Source organism: Pieris rapae, chromosome 7 (assembly GCF_905147795.1).
Source record: "Pieris rapae chromosome 7, ilPieRapa1.1, whole genome shotgun sequence".
In the NCBI taxonomy this organism is placed as follows: domain Eukaryota; kingdom Metazoa; phylum Arthropoda; class Insecta; order Lepidoptera; family Pieridae; genus Pieris; species Pieris rapae.
The window spans coordinates 6,279,198-6,301,413 of record NC_059515.1 but is presented as its reverse complement, the minus strand read 5'-3'; the positions used below and the strand labels follow the sequence as shown (position 1 = coordinate 6,301,413).

At 32.7% G+C, this 22,216-nt stretch overlaps 3 protein-coding genes across 6 annotated transcripts; 1 reads left to right on the top strand and 2 right to left on the bottom strand.

The window, feature by feature from the left end:
* Positions 1–340: 340 nt before the first annotated feature.
* LOC110993555 (cyclin-Y-like protein 1) lies at positions 341–2,501 on the top strand. 2 transcript variants are annotated; one of them, XM_022259855.2, is made up of 2 exons: positions 341–467; positions 561–2,501. In XM_022259855.2, the coding sequence occupies exon 2, from the start codon at positions 691–693 to the stop codon at positions 1,699–1,701; it is 1,011 nt and encodes a 336-aa protein (XP_022115547.1). In that variant the 5' UTR covers positions 341–467; positions 561–690; the 3' UTR covers positions 1,702–2,501. The 2 variants fall into 2 exon arrangements, with proteins under 2 accessions (XP_022115547.1, XP_022115548.1); XM_022259856.2 differs by having other exon boundaries at positions 392–410.
* A 211-nt stretch (positions 2,502–2,712) lies between these two features.
* On the bottom strand, positions 2,713–3,954 carry LOC110993556. Its single transcript, XM_022259857.2, has 3 exons — positions 3,436–3,954; positions 3,101–3,361; positions 2,713–3,022 (listed from the first exon to the last, which is right to left on the bottom strand). The coding sequence occupies exons 1-3, from the start codon at positions 3,692–3,694 to the stop codon at positions 2,853–2,855; spliced, it is 690 nt and encodes a 229-aa protein (XP_022115549.2). The 5' UTR covers positions 3,695–3,954; the 3' UTR covers positions 2,713–2,852.
* Positions 3,955–6,134: 2,180 nt separating this feature from the next.
* Positions 6,135–21,200, bottom strand: LOC110993574 (C-1-tetrahydrofolate synthase, cytoplasmic). Of its 3 annotated transcripts, none has more exons than XM_022259899.2 (15): positions 21,046–21,200; positions 16,562–16,760; positions 14,246–14,382; positions 13,503–13,737; positions 13,013–13,124; positions 11,855–12,080; positions 10,895–11,068; positions 10,381–10,546; positions 9,835–10,138; positions 9,074–9,291; positions 8,440–8,650; positions 8,045–8,193; positions 7,419–7,522; positions 6,611–6,896; positions 6,135–6,415 (listed from the first exon to the last, which is right to left on the bottom strand). In XM_022259899.2, exons 1-15 carry the CDS (start codon positions 21,093–21,095, stop codon positions 6,173–6,175), a joined length of 2,814 nt encoding a protein of 937 aa, XP_022115591.2. In that variant the 5' UTR covers positions 21,096–21,200; the 3' UTR covers positions 6,135–6,172. The 3 variants fall into 3 exon arrangements, with proteins under 3 accessions (XP_022115591.2, XP_045484837.1, XP_022115592.2); XM_045628881.1 differs by lacking the exon at positions 21,046–21,200 and adding an exon at positions 17,681–17,775; XM_022259900.2 differs by lacking the exon at positions 21,046–21,200 and adding an exon at positions 17,012–17,139.
* Between the last annotated feature and the right edge of the window lie 1,016 nt (positions 21,201–22,216).

Here is a 22,216-nt window from a genome sequence, read left to right as displayed (position 1 = left end):
TTCCAATTCTTCTGAATTATATATAAACATTTAGATTAGAACTATCTGTGCCAGTTCTATTATATTCCAAAGTCAGATCATGGAGGATTGGAAATCTATACTGATATTATGAAGAAGTAAAGTTTTTCAAGTACAACCACATGATTAAATAATCTCTGGATGTGCTGAACTTATTTTGAACAGTGAACATTTTATAATATATAGCAACACATTTACTCATCGATTTACTTTGTGCCAATGGACTTTGTATCCGGCTAATAAATAAATTAAAAAAAAAATTAATTTACTTTCATGTCAAACTAGACATTAGAATTTTTGACAATTAACCAAACAACAAATAACGTTATCTGCGGAGTGCGGACTGCATTTTATTTTTACATATACTTTATAACTTTTATGTACCTATTATGGTATGTACAACTTGTATTTAATTAATCGATTTATCTTTTTTTTTACACAATGTTAAGGTGAGACTTACTATTTTATATTTGGATACACACAAACTGAAATTCAAATTATGTGATATAACGACTCATATTTATCAAAACCTTTTGTTTCAGATAGTATTCAGCTTTTATGTCATAGTACAGGCCTGTTGCTGTTTGTTTCTAGATGTTTGGTGTCATTATCAGAATGATAATGTATAAAATATTACTGTAATAGGCATATCTGCATTTTTTCATAAATAACATGGGTAACCAAAATAGTTGCTGTTGTTATCGTAGCCCATCACCTATCCGAAAAGATATTGTGAAACTAGAGGATTATCTTCCAGAAGGTGAAGTAAGTTCAAATAATATACAGCATATCAGTGAAAGGGAGCCAGATGATGGTGATATTGATCCCTCTCAAGATCCCATTGCTGGTACTATTTTTATGGAGAGGTCAAAAGCTTCTATTGAAAATGGTATGACAAGAAAAAGAAGCCAACATCAAATTGCAGAAAATAAGATGAAGAAAAGCAGTTCCTGTTCTACAATTTATTTAGATGATAGTACTGTTTCACAGCCTAACTTAAAAAATACTGTCAAGTGTGTTGCTCTTGCTATCTACTACCATATAAAAAACAGAACATCTGAACGTAGGTTAGATATATTTGATGAAAAGTTGCATCCATTAAGCAAGGATGGGGTCAGTGATGATTATGATAGGTATAATCCTGAACATAAACAAATTTATAAATTTGTACGAACTCTGTTCAATGCTGCACAACTCACAGCTGAATGTGCTATTATTACATTGGTTTATTTAGAGAGGTTGCTGATATGTGCTGAGTTAGATATAGCACCATCCAACTGGAAAAGAATAGTATTGGGAGCAATTCTACTTGCTAGTAAGGTGTGGGATGATCAAGCAGTCTGGAATGTTGATTACTGCCAAATTCTAAAAGATATCACAGTGGAGGATATGAATGAGTTAGAAAGGCAATTCTTAGAAATGCTTCAGTTTAATATTAATGTACCTTCTAGTGTATATGCAAAGTATTATTTTGACCTCCGAACATTAGCTGAAGCCAATGACTTGGCATTTCCTAGTGAGCCTCTTAGTAAAGAAAGAGCTCAAAAATTGGAAGCAATGTCTAGAGTAATGGAAGACAAGATTTCTGCTGAAATAGTGAAGAATGGTTTAAAGAAATGGTCAAGTTTAGACAATGTCAATTCTGGTGCTGGAGTAAGGCGCAGTGTAGCCATACTTTCATAAGATCTTAAAGAAAATTTTACTATTTTGGATTTTCAAAATGTATATATTTTAAATATTGCACCAGTTTATAATTCAAAATTGTGAAAAACAATGCTTTTGAGACACCATGAGATTGGCTATTTTAATTTATAGCAATCATCAAGGAAGACCAGACAAGTTGGTAAAGTACTTTTAGACAACAATTCTTAAATATTATTTTATAATGAGACAGCCAATAGTTAGGGATTAATGATCTGATCTCTTCATATCTGAATCGTGAAATATTAATTATATTAATTCTTAGAATGAAAGACTTGTAAATTGTGGTCCAATATATTTTGTATTATATCCATAAACTACAGTAACTACTTTCTTTTTTTTTAATATGCTTCCAGTTGCTTTTAATTGTTTTTAAGAAGCACTAAAGATAGATTGCTTCCAAAGCTATTTTGCTTAGTATATTTAAGATATTGTCTAGAATGTGAAATTGTCTTGACTGAACTAAAGTTTTGTGATTGTGGTATAAATGTATTAGTCACTTTTAAAAATATTCTAATATTGCATTTAGATTGGAAGTAGAATGTGTATGAATCATGCCAAATTATTTTATAATCTATTACAATTAAGTAAGCTTAATAAGTAAGGGACATTAAGCAGTTACTATGTTACTTATGTTGGCAATAACTATATTTTATCTGTACAATATAGTATAGGAATTGATTTATATTATGAATACCTACAGTTTTATTCCATATGTAATTCAGAATTCATAATTATTGTATCTTATTAAGAGAAATAAACATTTTATATGAGACTTTCAACATGATTTTTATTTGGCTAAAACTGTTATCAATACTTACTAAAAATCAATTAATATAATTGCTCATGTCTCATTTTATCAGCCTAAGTCTACTTTGTACACAATTTTTGTTAAAACAACAATATGAATAAGAATTTACCTTTAATACTAGTAGATTTTTTGCCCTGCAATTTACTATTTCTCAACAATTTTTTAATAAATGAAACAATAACTTTATTTAACAACTAATATGTTTTATCAGTCATCTCTTAGGTAAGTTCTATACTAAATTTTTTATTATACTCTTTCGATTCTGATGAAGCTGGTCATTTATATTGCAGACAAAGAGCTTGGTAAATAATTACAATATCAACTATGCTAAAGGTTTTAGGTCTTTTAAATAAGAACTGTAGTTTTCTAGTATATCAACTACATCACTCTTTTTGTGTATTTCTTCATCATATTCAGGGCCTACAGACCATAAAGTTTCCAAATCATAAACTTTCCTAGTTTTGTCTGAAAATATGTGTAATGCAATATTACCTGTAAAAAAAATAAAAAATTATATCAACATTAACTTAATAAATTTTAAGCATAGAAAATAAAAAGAAACAATTCAACCTAAATCTAAAGCAATCCACTGATCGGAATCCTTTCCTTCTAAGCGTGGTATATAGTCAGATTTGCTACATTTTCGCTTATATACTTTTCTCACAAATTCTGCTAAAGCCTGAATATGTTTTTTACTTCTAGCTGTCACAATGCAGATATAATTAACATAATTTATATGTTTGGGTACCGTAGCAACAAATACATCTCTAGAGTTTTCTCTATGTAATAGCTCAACTAAATCTTCAATTTCAAAAACACCATTTTTCCCCCCTAAAATAAAAAAAAACATTTTAATATATTATAACGATGAAATATTCTTTGACACCAATACAATTCAAACATACTTTCTAAATTAATTCCATCAAATTCGTCACTTAGCAGAGGATATTGATTATTTAAATTAATTTCATCTACTGTGTGTCCAATAAGTGGTGAATTTTTCTCCGTGATTAGTTGATATTTACGCCCAATACCAGGTGAAGTTTTATTAGACGTATTTCGAGGATATTTCAAGGTAACACCGCTATTAAAATTGAGCTTATGTAAATCCCCAAAACTTTGATGTCCCAAATTTCTTTTCAGGCTTCTGATAGTTTTATACATCTCTTTTCGATTCTAGAACGTTTTAAAATATCAGAATTTGTTAAATCGTATCGTGGTATGTGTTAAATTACTACTCAAATCACTTTGTAGCATTACACTTATAAAATTTAGCTCGATTTACCAATCGATCGAATCGATCATAGTAATTAATAATTATGTTTTAGCTCTTGAGTATTGACTCTTGACTCTAGAGTTAAGCTTTGTAGTTTGTGGGTTATGTTTTGAATTTGATCCGTGATCGTCTCCAGTCTAATTTCTACTGACATATCTATATTCTATTTTAAATTGTAATATTATGACATCTGCAGGCACAAGAACAACTGTCATTTTACCACGTCTATGTTAATTTTTCTTAGATTACTAATCTAACAGAATATAATTACATAATATATACCAGCTCGAAATAATTAATTAGCATAGGGATGTAAGTATCAAGTCAAATACTTGCTAAGCTAAAGTTAGCTTGAGGCAAAATCACTTGGTCACGTGGAAAAGGTGAGCTAGTTACACTTCCATACAAATACGGTTAGCGTTAGTGTGTCACGACTATCGAAAAGTGACATCGTGATCCGCTCAAGCTCCGTGACCTGTTGGAATTTCACCACCCTTCCGAACGCGTTACGACACTATCAAATTTTCAAAGATTTTAAAGGAAAATACATAGTAAAATAATTTTGACTAACACACCAATCACAATCCTTCTAGTATCGCAAAAGTCTCCTGGGCACATCCCAGACTTTACGGAGCGACTTTACTGCTCCGAGGATTTCTGTACGTTGGTGAACGACAGCCACGCATGCCAAAACTACGTGGGTGTTTGATCTGCGCTTAAACAGTTTCTGAACAAAGAGCTGACTGTCGCACCTAGGATAAAAAGATGTTTATTATCCTTGACAGTGGCCCGTAATTGTCCCTATCATTATTTTGAGATTACTTCTGTTGAGGCTTAAAGGCTGCTTTGTCATTAGCGGGTTAACTGCTGGTTATTTTGGACTCTGCGGTCCGGGTTTTTGCGACCATCGGTGATGATGGAATTTTTTAGATCTTTGGCTTTTTTTCGAGTTTGGTACTTGCGAGAATAGCAAGGAAAGGAGCGGATCCGTCTGCAGCATCATTTACGAGACATCCACTGACTACTGAGTCCTTTTCTCCACTGTAGGGTAATCCTGTTTGGGTTAGGGTTAGGGTAATTGCTTCCAGTACATTGTGATCACATGGCGCGGATATGAGAGGTTAATACTCTATCGCCCTGTAGAGAATGGCTGTCTGGGTACTGTAGCAGATTTTTCCTAGACAAAGGAGAATAAGCCTGATGGCCTCATGTTGTTAATAGAAGTCTAAGGGTACGTGAAATATGAAATTATACTCGAGGTTTATTCTCAAGATTAGCATAGATCATATGTAGTAATATATTGTGTCGCCATGCCGCACTGTGGTTGAAGAAAATAATTGTTTACGTACGTTTTAACTCATCTTTAAAAAGGAAGGTAATGTTGAAATTTTCCTGATCTTTGCCTGCCTTACCGACGATCGCCACTCGAACAGCGCATTTTTCTTTAAAAGAGTTCAAGACGAGTAAGCGTAAACTCGAGTGTAACGACTTCGACGATTTATGGAAAAAAATCAAAGGATTTGAAAATGGCGCCCAAAAAAAGATGGTTAACAGAAGTATAAAGTTCGTTGGAAAAAACTGGAGAAGGCCTAGACCAGAGAAGGAGTTCCGGTCGACGGTACTGAAGTTATCTAGGGTACAGGATAACAAGAAAAAAAATATAAAATGTAAAAATCTATAAATCTAAACTGTATAATATTATTTCTGTTGTAATGATTGGAAATTCAACAGGCTTACGTGTACCGCATACATATTCCTACAATTATTAACCTTCGTGAATTATTTTTTTTACAAAAATCTCTTTATTATCTAACTTAACTTTGTAGTTATATAATCAATATTTGATATTCGAAATACTAATCTAACAAATCCATAACTAAAAAAGGTATCACTTGTAACGCAGATACTTTTACCTTTATGTTAGGCCTGTGCCCACAATCTAATGTTGGTAAAGGATATTTAATTTAATTTATCAGTTAGAAAAATCTTAGTCAAGTATTATAATTGTATTTATGTTATACTTTTGTATATTTGAAAGAAATGAAATTTTTGTTTTATTTCTGCCAAGTCAATAGCCAGGTACTGATTGAGCGAGCAGCCTCGGATTACAAAACTTACAGACCGAGACCGCCTCGCGCGGCATGCGTACTGCTGCAAATGTCCGAGGCAGTCTCGCAAGGCTGCCTCGCTTGACTGGCCTGTTTTAAAGTATAGATTCAGAAAAAGTATGCATTTTATTAATGATTCTTATGTACTAGTTTCGTTACTTACTCTATTTAACAAAATCTTATGATTTTCCATAGCAATAGATAAAATAATACACATGTAAACAAGCAAAAAAACTATTTATTTAATTTATTCATGATTTAGAATAGACCTTCTATGTCTCCAGTGGTAGTGTTCAAGTCAATGTCATAAATACTGGGGCGAGTGGGCAATCCAGGCATCTTGGAGATTTCACCGACCATAGGAACGACGAAGCCAGCGCCCACAGATACAAATATGTCGTTAATCCGTAGAGTGAAGCCAGTTGGGGCTCCTTTGATTGTAGGATCGCCAGTCAACGAGTTTGATGTTTTGGCCATGCAGATCGGGAATTTGTCATAGCCCTGAAAATACGTCTCATATTGGGATATGAAAAAGTATTTGTTTTCGAATATAATGGTATCAACCAACGCTTAAAGAACCGTTTTATAAATTATATTACTGACGAGAAAGAAATAATAAGTGTTCCAAAAAATAATATCAAATATATGTAATAAATCAAGTAAAAAAGTAATATCTGAAATATATTAGAACTATACCTTCTCAGTGAACCGCTTAATCTTATCCAGTACATCATCAGTGTATTCAACCTTTCCAGCTCCGTACATCTCGAACGCTATCTTCTGTATCTTGTCCTGTATGGACAGATCCAGAGGGTAGAGGTAATTGAAGTTGGAAGGTGTATCACAAGCTTCGATTACGGCATCAGCTAATTCCAATGCGCCGGCGCCGCCTTTAGCCCAATGATCGCAGATTACTGCTCGGAATGCGCCATTCTTAAGGGCGTATTCCTTCACCATGTTAAGCTCTGCTTGAGTGTCGTTCCTGAAAAATATTATCGAAATTTTGTTAATATGCAATTACAATAAATGTTTGTATGGAAGTCACAGAAACTTAACGAAAACATTATATAATTCGAATAGAATCGGTATTTACAAGTTGTTCTAATTAGTTCGTCGTATCGTGAAAGTTCCAATTGTTCCAATTCCTCTCATCATTTAATACGTATGTATGCTAGCTTAGTGGCTTCAGCGTGTGACTCTCATTCCCGAGGTCATGAGGTCATCAGGTAAGTTTAGTTCGCCGGCTGTGCGGTATTTAACAACAACACTCCCTCGTATAGTGAAGGAATACATCGTGAGGAAACTATTCTGACTCCTATAGTCTGTGTGGGGCACACTAGGCTATTAGAAAAAAAATGATCCAGACTTTTGATATATATGAAGTCTTTTTAAATATAGTATACTAGCACGAGTTGAATTAAGATCGTGACAATCTAAATGTAATGCTAGACTAGAATTATTTTACTTACAAATATAAACTAAAACAGAATGAATGAACTTTTACCCATGTTTGTTGATAGCGATTACAACCGGTACGTTGAATTTTTTCCCGTTGCTTATGTGCTTTCCCAGATTGCAGAGACCTTTGTTCAAAAGGTCTAAGTTTTCCTAAAAATGTTTTCAATATTAAAACAAACCATTCATATAACCGGTCAAGAGATTTTCGTGCATTGTTACTACCTCTCCAGAAGTTATTGAATTTCTTACCAAGTGAAAAAAAACAATTGATTTTTATGGCAATATTAAATCTATAGTATCGCTTTCGAACTCGATATAGTTACTTTTTATCACTTCTATGAGAAAATACGTGATAATCAAATAATTTACAGTAATACATAAGTAGAATTACGTCTATTTATGTATCACAATTTGAGCGTAGGATAATTTTCTAAGTATAATTTTAATATTCGATTTTGTTTTTGTTCAATAATTCGAATTTATTCGAAAGAATGCGTTTTTCTTTTTTTTCTTTTCTCCGCGTGTTTTAATTTATTGACAGCCAGTAAGATTTTCATATTATTTTTGTGATCGATCTCTTTGACACTAACAATATCTATAAATTTTTGGTTAATTGCGATTTGATAAAAGACAAAACATAAGCTACGTGCAGGTAATTCTAAATATGCTCACCTCCATGTAGACCTGATGCAGGGGCAGTCCAGGGCTGACAGCGGGTCCGCCTCCGTGCATCTTTAGAGCTCGAACCGTGCATACGATCACTGCGCAGTGCGGCTTATCACCACCAGCCCGGCACTTTATATCGAAGAACTTCTCCATGCCTAAAAAAATTGGTGTGACGGAAAATATGTATAGGTAGGAAGGAATCTTTGTTCTATTGTTGTAAGGGTAAAATAGCCGCAGATATGTGTTATCCCTATGCTCTATTGATGATTTAGGGATATCATAAATAATAATTATCTATGGTTTAAAACGAAAAATGTGAGGGTTATAAACGTTTCCAAAAATACTTTTTTATACAAACAAAAATGTTCTAGATAATTCTATGTTAAAAAACAATGTCTCACCGATATCAGAACCAAATCCAGCTTCAGTGGCGACAAAACCGTTCTCCTTGACGAGCTTCATGGCGATCTTGTCAGCGATGATGGACGAGCAGCCATGAGCGATGTTGGCGAAGGGACCCGTGTGAACCAGTACTGGGGTACCTTCCAGGGTCTGCATCAGGGTTGGCTGGAAGGCGTCTTTCAGGAGAACCATGAGAGCTCCAGTTACACCCTGAAGAGTAAGATTGTGGTAATAATTAATAAGTAATCATAAAACTAAATTAATCTTACATAAAATAAATTAAATATGGATAATAAAAAATAAATACATATATTTAATAGTTTTCTGACAGTATGAGTGCCTTTACTAAGCTACTTAAGTTCTATTTCAAAAGTAACTTAAGTTTTATTGGTTCGGAAATACTTTTTTTTATTGAACAGGGACCAAAAGAGGCAGAAGGCTCACGTGATGTTAAGTGGTACGCTCTATTCTTGATGGACCCTAAATCGAATTGGTTTGTACATACTTCTTCGGAAAGATTCCCAATTTTTATCTTTATTAAAACAGTACAGTACATATTATGTAACGATAGATGGTTTAATACATCATTCTGATTCTATTCTAGTCCAAATATGCGTTTAAATATAAACTTACAAGATCATCAGCAGTGACCGGGTTGCCACGTTTATCCAGGGCAACTACCATGTTAGAAAGTCGGTCTTTGATGTCTTCAATGTCCTTGCCCAAAGCCAGTACAGCCATGATCTCTGAGGCAACGGAGATATCGAAGCTGGTCTCCCGAGTGAATCCTTTTTCAGTTGGTGATTGGCCAATTGTAATCTTTCGGAGGTATCTGTCGTTTAAGTCCACCACTGGAATAGTATTTTGAATATTTGAACAATGTAGAAATCGGTCAGAATAATTGAAAAAAATAAAGACTCCCATGACCTATCTTGAAACTTTTAGATTTTAACGTAGTCTTAAATTTGAATCCGTATCCTTAGAGAAAAGATTAAAAGAGCAATTTTAACCAACTAATTAGTAATAATTGTATTCCTTTAATTAACTAAGTTTGGCAGTATTTGATAGATATAAAATTTTAGATCTCCGATCTGTATGTAACTTCTTTTTATTAAGGGATATTTCTATTGAAATATGGCCATTGATATTGCGATGTCATATCATATACTATTCATATATATATATACTATATAATAGTATATATAGTATGTATATATTATACACATATATATACTATTTATACTATTTGATTTATGCTATTACTTAAGCATTTTTCTTCTAGAATACAGACGCCGAAATATATTTTTGTTTTATCTATCAGCTTATCAATACAGTTTTATAAAATCGAGGGTAGTACCGATAATTATTGTTTTATCCGCAAAAATTAAAATTACCTCTATTCCACATGATTTTAGTTGTGTCAATATCAAGTCTTGCAAACTTGGTTCTCTCTTCCGGTGTCAATAGGTCAGGGTCTGTCTTGTTAATTCCCAGACGGTTCAACCTTCTTAGTTGGATTGCTGAGAACTTCCTCACTCCCTTGATCTTTGGTACCAATCGGTCATATAGTGGACCATCTTTTTGGGTTAATTCGTGGAATATCCTGGCATCCATTTGAGCAGCAAGAAGGTTGTTTGCTGCAGTAACTGCGTGAATGTCGCCAGTGAGATGCAGGTTGAAATCTTCCATGGGAATGACCTAATGGCGTGAGAAAGACTTTACTAAGTGGATTTGTATTATCATTTGTATTAATCTAAACTGTTTACTTCCAAAAAATGTTATATATTTTCTTAAAATGGAGTTCGCATTTAAAATATATAATTATTAGTTGCTTCTATTTTAAATAATAACTCTAGGCTTTTGTATCAAGCTTGTTTTATTCCATTTTAATTAACAAAACTTTTTTAATTTTTCCTAATTATTTTTTTACACATATTTACCTGTGAATAACCACCTCCAGCGGCTCCGCCCTTGACTCCAAAAGTCGGACCCTGGCTGGGCTGACGCATGCAGGCGAAGGAGTTACGACCTCTGTGAGCAGTCAGGGCTTGAACCAGACCCAGTAAGGTGGTACTTTTACCCTCACCCAAGGGTGTTGGAGTTATACTGAAAATAATAGTATTGTAAATAAAACCTTACATAACGATTCAGAGCTATGTCATATACATATAATAACATAAATGTTTGTGAATTGAAATAAGTTTTCACCTTTAATTTATTAATTATATTATAAACATAATCACCCTACAGTTAATACATAAAATCGAATTCCTAACATATTACGCGAGAGTACTTGGTAACAGTATTAAAAATGTTTAGAAGCTTTCCTTTTTGTCCTGTAACTAATTAATTATATATAAATGATTTTATACTACCAGAGATAAATCGATATATTGAAAACAAAATAGGAGTAATCAATTAATATTAAATTTATAATAATAATAAAAATCTTACCCTGCAACTACGATGTATTTGCCACCTTGTTGGTCCTTCAACCGGTCGAGTACTTTGAGCGATATCTTCGCCTTTGTGTTTCCATACTGCGAGATTTCGTTTGGAAACAAGCCTAGTTCCTCGACTAAATTGCCGATGTCCTTTGGTTTTTGCGAACGAGCGATCGCTATGTCGCTGGAATGGAATGGAATGAATTATCATGGATTTATATATAAATAATAAACTAGTACAAACTTTTTATGTAAAATTTACAGTAACATATTATTTGCAGTTATAAGCCTTTTTCGCGAAATAATAAATAATTTTAGACATGAAAAATAATGAAAATAAAAGGATATTTTTTCGCTAGTTTTTAGCTTTTTATTTTAGTCGTGATCGTACAGTATTTTTCAAAGTAGATCTTGTTAGCTCTTTTAATATTGACAGTAGAATAAACTGAATTCAGTAACTTATTATATTATCTTAATATATATATTTCTTGTGTGCGTTTGTATGTGACTGAACTCCTCCTAAACGACTGGACCAATTTTGATGAAATTTTTTGTGTGTGTTTGTGGAGATTCGAGAATGGTTTAGATTCACAATTTTGTCCGCTGGACAATGTTTTTTTTAATTAATTAGTAGTTGTTGATTTTGGAATGTTTTACATTGGATCCGACAGACGCCGCTACCATCGCACTGTCAAATTTTAAATAATATTCGAATTTTAATTTTAGTCTGTCCCGACAGTTAGCGCTGCGATCAAATTAAAAAAAAGTTTTGTTATCATTGTGTTATTGTAGACCATGTGCTGGATCGTTAGATATTGTCATAACATTTGAATAATAATTTTCATCAAAATGGTCCAGAATGTTTTAGCTTATTAAAAAAAGTTTGAAATTTTCAAATTAAAGACGTATAGACAGGACAACGTCTGTCGGATCCGCTAGTATACATATATATCAGTATAAATCTTAATACCTAGGCGGTGGTGATAGAATGTTAAGCCTCAAAACTTTAAGCGGCCAAACTGGTGTGATGAGCCGTTCAACATATCGCTGGGCAGCGGTGACTGTGTTTCGCATCAACATGGCCACGGTCATTGGGCCAACTCCACCTGGCACGGGCGTTACATGCGACGCTACTTGTAGAGCCTCCGCGTATGCTACGTCCCCGACTAGTCGTTGGCCACTGCTCTTCGTTGCGTCTGTCAAGTAGATAATACAACCATTTTTAGCAATAAAGGAAAAGTGCATATCAATTTAAAACAGGCCTACATAATGAGACTCAGGTCAGCTTTGGTGTGAAAAAAATTCAGAATGGGATCGCATGTCATGTAGAACAAGACAAAAGCTTCAAGAGAGCGTACGAATTCGAAAAGCCTAGCAACGCATTGGCGAGCCCTATGGCAATGTGAGTGTCCATGGGCGGCGGTCCATGTTATCACTTAACATCAGGTTAGCCTGCATCCGTTCGCCAAATATTACCTTAAAAAAATGTAATCTTCAAGTTCTGTGTAGGAGTTGTTGCCCGAAGTTTCACAGGTATCAAAAAATATTACATTAATTGTTTTGTGAAAAGCCATAACTTTTTAATAAAATCTCAAGTCAATCAAAGAAGATTTTGTTTTCTACATTTTAAGATTTCTTTCGTTTGAGAATTTTCTATAACTAGAACACCACCGATAAACTAAGATTCATTAATGCAAACGAGACAAACTCGTGTGAATTGTAGCGTGGAAAATCCAGATAAAATTAACTGTATGTTCCGGATTTTAAATTCTTTTTTTAAAACAATATACATTTCCTCATTTTGTAAATACATAATGAATATTTATTTCGAATACAAAAAAAAACTCAACACTGTTATAATTGGCTGATTACAAATGGCAATAAAATCCGATAAAATGTTATTTGAATGAAACGCATGTAAAAACCATACCATTTCCTCTGCTCACAAACTCATACTGCCGATTTATTAATCGTAATTCAATAGAGAGTGTTTTGAAAACAATTCTTCTGTGGGAACAATTAGGAATGATATCATTTTATGTAGATTGCGTTTGTTTCGAAAAGTGGAATCATTATCTACGTGTAATATTAACAGTTATTGATCTTTATTATTAATAAAAATATTAACCTGGAATTGGATTGATCCCACAGTCAATGACAACAGCTCCCGGTTTGATCCATGATCCACGAACTAATTCTGGTTTTCCGATACCGACCACCAAAATATCAGCTGTTTTTGTCTAGAAAAGAAATTATTTATCAATACTATATTTTAAACGGAGAAAACGCAAAAGGCGCTCTGCGCAAACTACTGAAACGATTCCAAAAATTATTTCATAGTCGATTAACTTAAGTGATAGGATCTTTAATTATAGTCGCAATTTTATTTTATTGAAAATTATTTGTTTATTATTTGATACAATTCTAACAGATGGCTGTGACTGTGTTAAAAGTATCAACGTTTCACATAAGCTATCTACCTTTCACATCAGTTCTCCTACCTTCCCTTGAATAGCTTACTACTATGTTATATAACAAAAACCTTAGCCACAGCAACGCTAGTGTTTTTTATAATATTAAAACGGACCCTTAGAATTTTTATTATAAAATACTCTTACCACTTCACTTAAATTAGTCGTCTTTGAATGGCAAATGGTTACAGTGGCATTCTCCCACTTGAGCAACTCGGATATAGGAGTGCCGACAATTCTGCTACGGCCCAAAACCACTGCCCGTTTCCCCGATATGGAGACTCCAGTGCGTTTGATCAGCTCCACGCAACCTGCAGGAGTGCAGGGTACGAACCCTGACAGATCTCCTAAAGCCGCCCGTCCTTCGTTCAATGTGTTTAGACTGTATAAGAAAAGGCTGTATTGTAACATTTGTCATAACACGAATTCTTTTTATGAAAATTTACGTCAAACTTCTTCTAAATTTGTAATTAAATGCGTAAAAACATTAATTCCAAAATAGTGATCCATGCCTTAGAAGTTTAAATTACAGTATTTTTTACATTCCGAATATTATTTTACATTTCCGAAATTCCATAGCCGAATTTTAAAGCCAGAAACTGCCATATATTTATCTCTATACAGTGATATACCACAAGTATTCAAACGTATAAAAGGCGCCAAATTCAAATACTCACTCCATTAGATTAAAATTATTAAACTGTGTATACTGTATGAAACTTTAAATGCCAACTAGGAAAGTGGACTGTATATAATATATTTATTTGAATTGGTTAATCGCGTAGTACTTAAAAAAATAAACAATAGTACCTTTTGTTATTTGTATAAGAAATATAAAACAGTATTACCCTCACTCTACTAATTTTGATACACATAAAAATGATACTGACCCGTCGACATCTTTATGCGGCGAAACAGCATCTGTAATAAGGTGGTTGTCGATGGGGTGAATGGAGTCCAGAGGCATCTGGACGATGATACCGTGTACATCTGGTGATTCGTTTAACTCGCCTAGTCGGATTAGCAACTATAAAAAAGATATAGTTTGATAGAAAGAAAGAAGAAAACATTTTTTTTATTAAAGCACACACACACATGTAACAACGATAGTATCATAGAATGACAGCTATAAATTCTTAACAAAACAAAAATATTAACAATAAAAATAAAATTATGTAAAAAAATTATTGATTGTTTGTACAAACATAAAAAATACCAACACAGCAGACGGACATTCCAAAAGATAAAATTTACAAATTTTATTTATTTAACATGATTACATTTTATCTTGAAAGAAATTTTAACATGTTACAGGTATATTATAATGTAAAGCTATATAAAATTGTGCTCTATCTGTATTCAAGAGTTATAAAATGTAATTCTTACAAACACTGTTAAAAAATTTGGCGTTTAAAAAGCGTGGTGCAATTTGCGAGTTCTTTTCGTCCTTTCTACGCCCTTGATAAGAGAACTGGCAGTAAATGTAAGATAAGAAACAGTTAGCATTTAATATTGTCAATACACAAAAATTTTAACATTTGTTTTTTTATGTTTTGCGTGACTGTAACGGTAGAATTTTTCGGTCAAAATAAAACATAGAGAGTAAATTGACGTGAGATAACCTTATTATCTGAGTAGTTACTTAGTGTGACGTATGAAACAATAATTTTCAAACCTCAATTTCCAGATATATAAAAAAAACGTATTTAAACGCCAACATTGATCAGCTAAACAGTAACGATGTCATTAATATCATAATTGATTTTTTTTTAATTAATCTACAATTGGCTCTCATAAGGTGCGTAAGTTATTTTTAGATTTTCATTTTTAATGCCGTGTTTTTTTTGTTTCCTTTAAAATTTTCCCCATCCCGAAATCATTCGAAAGCTTTCGACATTTCAAAAAAATTAATAATGATGACACAAAAATCACACTAACAAAGTTAATTCCAAGATTAATAATTCTAAAGGCGCAATATTCTTTCAAACAGTCATGCGAAATATGTACGTAGTTTAAAAATGAGATCTAGGTAAATTTGTCGAATCACGGCTCCATATTAGTTCAGCTCCAAATTTTGTGCATATTTTCATCACTTGGGATTCATCACCATGCAATAATATGGTGGCGCTTGCTCTTAAACGCTATTGAAGTCTTCTTCATCTTCTTTTTTTTCATTTTTTTTTTCATTAAACTAAGAGTTATCAAGCAAATATCAATGCAATAAATAACTACACTGACAATCACTATAATTGCATTTTAATCGTAATTTATCAGGGATAGGTCAAGCTTTACGATTTAGACAGTCGATTGATGCCTTGACCCGTTATTAATATCAATAATATTAAATGATTATTCTTTAGGTACAGCATCATTATTCAAAATAATTTTTGTTTATATCGCTTAAGGATTGCCTAATTTTGTCTACAGGACACTTTTAAAAAGGATAATTAAAGATTTAAGTTGTCGTCTGGAAGATAGTACCAGTGCCCCAGAGCTCGTGTATTTTCCGCTCAACGAAAGACAGCAATACAGCGAGGAAATGCTGCCGGCATTAAAGCTAAAGTTGAATTTTCTTTATATCAATGTTTAATTATTATTATTATGTAGGTTAGTAATAAACATAAATAAAATATAAAATCTGATTGTATATTATAAGTATTACAATGAAGTATCATATCGTAGATTTGTAATGTTTTAATTTTTATATAAGAATCAAGTTATTGTACAAAAATATATAGTTACACCTATTACATAAATTTACGTAATTTTGTGAACAAACAGTTTAATATTAAAGTCAAGGCCCGAGGTCGCTTCTTATCTTAAGTTTATTTTGACAGATATTATTTAATTGACGTATGTTTTTGAAAGTGGTGTGATCTGGGATTTTCTGCTTTCTATATTTTAAGTTGTAGTAAGTAGGTATTTAAAATTTTGATTTTCGATTTACCACCGGACTGATAAAATTATCTGCTTATTTTTTTAAATAAAGAAGCGATATATCTACGATGGTAGCTACTAACATTCAAAACGACATTTTTTTTATAATACTCTACCCACAAATTTAAAAAAATATCGTTTTGTAATTTACCGATACGCATTAATAATTTTGTGCCTTCCAAACCAAAAACTTTTAGTCAAATTTAATTTCGTAGACGTATTCCAAGCGTTCCATGAAGGAAGGAAATATTTTAAGTTTGTTAAAATACCTCAGATTCCGTACAGTCCCTTGGAAGTTTGATATGTTCAGCATGGATGCCGATATTCTCAGCAGCCTTCAGCTTCATCCTGATGTAGACATTGGAGTCTTCCCGACCACCGACCTGTACGATCGCCAGGCGAGGCTTCAAACCCGGAACTTTTTTTCGCATCTCCGAAACTTGTTTACGAAGATCATCTTGAATTGATCTACAATATTGATAAAAAAAAATTCCATTCTATTACACTAATTACTACTTATTCTTATTAATACATTACAGATGTTAGATAGCTTATATATTTTATCCACTTATATATTTTAGGCTCTTTGTTATAATACTTACATAATATAATACTATCTTAAAGGTATGAACACAAGAGGATATATGAAAATAGTTACAAGCTAGAATAGAATAGGGCATGCATTTGAAATTTCTTTGTTGGCATAATTGATAAATTACCTAGCTACTTCGAGTCCCGACACTACTTGTGCCACCATTTTGACAAGTTAACTCTGGAGCAATCTACTACTGAATGTTCGTGAGCCCGGAGATATTAAAGATGTGATAACCTTTTGGCTTTATGATGGATTGTTTACTAATTGTTACAGAACCAACATCTTTCGTATTAACCGCAAAATTACTCATGATTTTAGATGCTTAAAGATGGACCACAGGAATTATACCGATTTGAAATAGTTGCTTAATTGTGAATTAATAAAAATCGTATGAAGAATAGGATTGAACCTGAAAAAAAAACATGGGTGTGTAAAAGTGATGATTCCTATCTGGACTGTTTATAATATTTTTATGTATGAAATTTGATTAACTTTTCGCTACCCTATTAGTAATCTGGTTAAGAGACCGAAGACACCAGTAAAAATCGTCTGGAATTTTAAATCAAGGTCATTTGTACTTTTTATTTTCGTAGGTCTATCAAGGCATCCGCGGGTTACTAGCTCACAAGGAATATAATAATACCCGAAATTGATTTTTCAAACAATATTTGTTAGAGACATAAATTAACTGAGGTTTTGGACACTACGAGAAAAAAACCCGATACACCATTAGAATATTTATATAAAACTCACACACAACTAACGTAATACAACGCAATTTCAAATATATTACCGTCTACATTCTTCGGAAAACTTTCTCACTGGCGTATTTAGCACACTAAACTTGATAAATCTGTTAAAAGCTAATTTCATGTTTAAGCCGAACTGGGATTCCCTTCAAACTATATGTTATATACAATTCTATTGGTAATATTCGAACTCAGATAAGCCACTAATTTACATATTCAGTCAACAAGATAACATTATTTATAAGAAAGGAAATATGGTGACAATAACTATGGTTAAGTACTTAAATTACGTAGCATTATTGCGCCTGGTTTTCGTTATTTTTTAATGTAAATAAGCCTAATATATCTACTGATACAAAATAAATATTTATTTTGGCAAAAATCAAGATCTTCAAATAATATGCGTTAAACCTGTGGTTAAAGTTTACTTTGGTTAAATAGCCTTTTATAATACCAAATTAAGACGCCATAAAACTAAATTTTAGTAAAATAAGTGCACCAAAAAAAAGCTCTCATTCACTAATGTGACGATTTCGATGGGACGCAAACTCGCGACCATTTTCATAATGTGCAAAAAAATTCGCCATTTTGAAATACTCAAGCGCGTCAAATTAAGATATATATAGTTCATCTTTATGTTCTATACGTGCTGTCTCATAATGTGACGATTATCTCGAGGGAGTCGCCTGACCTGACGTGACGTATTACACTTAAAAACACTTTTTTCGGTTTTCTTTCGTTCACGATATCTCTCGAACGAATCAATCGATTTTGATCAGCTTGGTGGCGATCGACGTGGTTTTTCAGGCTTAAATGAAGGTTAGTTGAAGTTGATCGATAAAGCCAGAAAATTTTCTTATATTTTTTGAGATTTTTCAAAATTTATCAAAATCTATCGGTCAGAATCGATTTAAATTCACAGGAAATCTAATTTTGAGGGAACTCTTTAGAACGCCGTTTAGTAGATTCCGATCGGTTCAGTCGTTCAAAGTTATAAGCGAGTCACTTAGTCACACACACACACACACACATAATAACCTTAGTAATAGACAGAGAAAGAGTGAGAGAGGAATAGAAACGCGGAGAAGGAAATGTAGGCATCACACAGCTGCATGCTTGTTATTTCGGCTTGCGTAAATCGTCAGATTATATATTTTTCATTATTCTTGAATTATTTCCTTCAAAATAAAATAAAAAATTAGCTACGCTAAAGAATGTCGAGATGACGTTTTTTTTTGATGATCGAGAATCCATCGACGAGAATTTCTGATGATCAATTTTTTTTACTAATCTGATCCTGTATCCTTCACGGGCGGCGGGTATGATCTGTATATTGATCTGCCGCGCTTTAGTAAATCCCGAAGTCCCCGCTTGGGCTCCCCTACTGTAAAGCAGTGATTTCCAACCTTTTGTGTGAACCAGTATTCAATATACATAATTTTTATATAAATACAATTATTTGAACAATCCAATGGATTGTTCAGTTACGTAACATAAATGATTTAAGGTAAAAGGTTTTAGGAAGAAATTACTTACAAGGAAATTGTTAACGAAACACATACTTTATAACGTATTACTTGCTCCAGGGAAGAATGTACGAAATGCTTTAGAGGGTGTCACAATAAGTGTGCGAATGTAACGTCTGATGTAGTAATCGATTCCTGGACGTGTCCGCCTTGCTCTTTGAGAACATCGCGGTCAGAGGAGAACCTCTCCTGATAAAGTTCCGCCACAACGACGCGACGCAATAAAAGGAACTGGGCTTTGTGATCGCTGCGTATCGAAGGACGATTTGCAGAAGTTAATCACTGAGGGTATTAACCAGGTTATAGATTCCAAACTTGGTCATTTTGACCTGAAAATGTTTTTGTCGAGATAAGGGAAGAGATCAATTCTATCATCAACCCCTTATTGAAGGAAACTGAGTGCCTAAGAGAGGATGTTAATGAATTGAAAAAATGATATTCAAATTAATAGTTCTATTATAGACGAACTACGATGCCAAATAAATCAGCAACAACAGTGGAATAGAATGAACAACTTGTTGGGCTGCCACAAACCAAGAATGAATCTACATGCGCCTTAGTAAAGGCAATAGCAAAATATGCAGACGTAGTATTAAGGTATGATAAGATCAAATTTGCTAACCTATTACAAACAGAATAACCTATCCTTAAATATTGGAAAATGCAGTAAAATTACTTTTACTCGCAAACATAAGAAAATACAATTTTTTATAAAATAAGAGATAAGTACAACAATTAAAGAGGTGAATTTAGTTGGAGACTTGCGGATACTAATAGATAATAAGATGTGTTTCTCTAATCATACAGATAATATAACACTAAAAGCATATAAACAACTTGGCTTCGTCAAAAGTGAATGCAAATCTTTCAATAACATAAATTTTATAAAATGCCTGTACTTTGTTTTTGTTAGGAGCACACTAGAATATGCATGCATTGTTAGGTCCCCCATCTACAAGAAATAAATTGAAGCAATAGAGAACATTCAAAAAAGTTCCTTAAGTTTTAAGGATTTCTAAAAGTTTAGCAGCTACTTAGATTCCTGCAAGTATATATTTACATGCTATTTGCACTGGTTTAATTGACTGCCCTGACTTGTTATCGCTTTTGCTATTAAAGACCCCTTCATCACACAATACAAGGCAAACCCAATTATTCAAAATTCCTCGATCTTTAAGACCAACTATTTACGAAACTCGGTTACGTATCGTATACCTACAGATTACAACATATATTACCAGAAAATCGATATATTTAAAAAATATTTAAAGGACCCAGGTATCTTTTACTAATAATGGCTTTGTTTGTTCCTTCATATTAAATATACATATATTATATTCAACCAATCAATCAATCTTAGAACTGTGGTTTGTAAAACTGTGCTTTATGTTTCTGTTTCCATGTGTATTCCGTTTTGGCTTTTGAGTGTAATGTATTTGTTTAAATATTGTTTAGTGATAAGCTGTAGGAATCCTTAAATCAAATAACATTTGTCTAAATATAAACTATAACGTAATTTAATTTCTAAACCACATATAATAGAAATCCAACTAGCAGGAAATAATACAATTATTCATCATTTTAAAGTTGGTTGCAAAGGTTTTAATACAGCTGAAAGAGGCATATCAGTTTATAAATAACTTTATCTATTGTATTAATTAAAATTCGGTAATTCAATATTAATATATAACACGATTATGGGCAAAATGGTTTGTTCACTGTATATTATTTTAAATCCAATAAAAATATAATGAGTGCAATATTGCCTCACAATTTATTCCATTAACCACCTAATTAAATTCTATACCCATAATTAAATGTGTAATGATATATGTAGATGTGGCTAACAATCATCAACATAATATATAATTAAAAAAACTTACACAAGTATATTTTCCAAATCGTCAGATGTTTTCCACATTACGGCCGGCATGTTTACATGTCCAATGCGTCCACTACGCGTCTGCGACGACCAGTTATCGCTAGCTAATTTGTACGTTGACTCAAACCAGTTTGACTTGATCAAATAGCAACATATTTTGTTACGCTTTTGTCTATGTAACGCGATATACCTGTCCTAGGTAAAAACTACAATTGTTTACAAAACATCCTAGTTTATAGTCTTTGTATGTAACAGCGTTTATACAAGTGTTTGGTATGTAATGAATATTAATTTTTAGATTAGTCATGCTATCAGTGCGTTGAATACACACCAAAAATAACAGTCTCATTTATAAGCTACCGTATTTAATTATTCTTATAGCCACTTTTTTCGAAGCAGTAAACTTTCCAGTCCAAATATTGTTTATAGAAATATACTAAGTGAAATGGCGAATAGTTGCTAATAAGAATTGAGGAAGTGATAAAATATGGTATAATGTCTCAATAAGAAATTAATTGTTCTTCTGTTTCTATAGATTTCGAAGCGTAAGTAAATTACGATATCTATTTTATTTAGAATATCTGTTCCACTTAATACATTATAATTTGAAAAAATGTTGAAACTATGGAAATTTTCTTCGTATATATTTTGTTTAGACATAGTAAACAGACCGAACCATCCTATTGTTAGTGTTTTACAAGGTGTGAACATGTGAAACATGAACCTAGTGATATCGGGTTCTAACTAAAAGATAAGGATCATACATAACGAATATCAACATATCATTTATATATATTATATGTAAATATATATGTATACATAGATATATGTATTATATATATTTTTCGTTCACTATTATATTATGTTACCTATTTAATTTCTTTAAGTCCATCATTCCTGACTTACTATAGTGGCATGCAATGACAAACGGGCATGTCTTAGAGTTAAAGAGCTAAAGGCCGAGGACAACTGCAACACCGCGAGGACCGCAAGTGCGTTACCAGCCCTTAATGTTGGATTTACGATATTGTCTTAACGATTATTACCACCTGGATAGGCAGCATAAAGTGATGCGCGGCAAGACAAAGTATTCGTATGTAAATAGAAAATAAATATAAAACGTAATGATCTAAAAAATACTTTTATTTTATTTATTGCCATAGATTGCTTCA

Coding starts and splice junctions, on each gene's coding strand:
- LOC110993555 (XM_022259855.2), top strand. CDS start 691: ATGGGTAACCAAAATAGTTGCTGTTGTTATCGTAGCCCATCACCTATC.
- LOC110993556 (XM_022259857.2), bottom strand. CDS start 3,694: ATGTATAAAACTATCAGAAGCCTGAAAAGAAATTTGGGACATCAAAGT. Junction 3,362..3,435: donor TGATGGAATTAATTTAGAAA/GTATGTTTGAAT, acceptor TTTTTATTTTAG/GGGGGAAAAATGGTGTTTTT. Junction 3,023..3,100: donor GTGGATTGCTTTAGATTTAG/GTTGAATTGTTT, acceptor TTTTTTTTACAG/GTAATATTGCATTACACATA.
- LOC110993574 (XM_045628881.1), bottom strand. CDS start 17,760: ATGAAATTAGCTTTTAACAGATTTATCAAGTTTAGTGTGCTAAATACG. Junction 14,383..16,561: donor GGGACTGTACGGAATCTGAG/GTATTTTAACAA, acceptor TCTTTTTTATAG/TTGCTAATCCGACTAGGCGA. Junction 11,069..11,854: donor ATTCTATCACCACCGCCTAG/GTATTAAGATTT, acceptor ATTCCATTCCAG/CGACATAGCGATCGCTCGTT.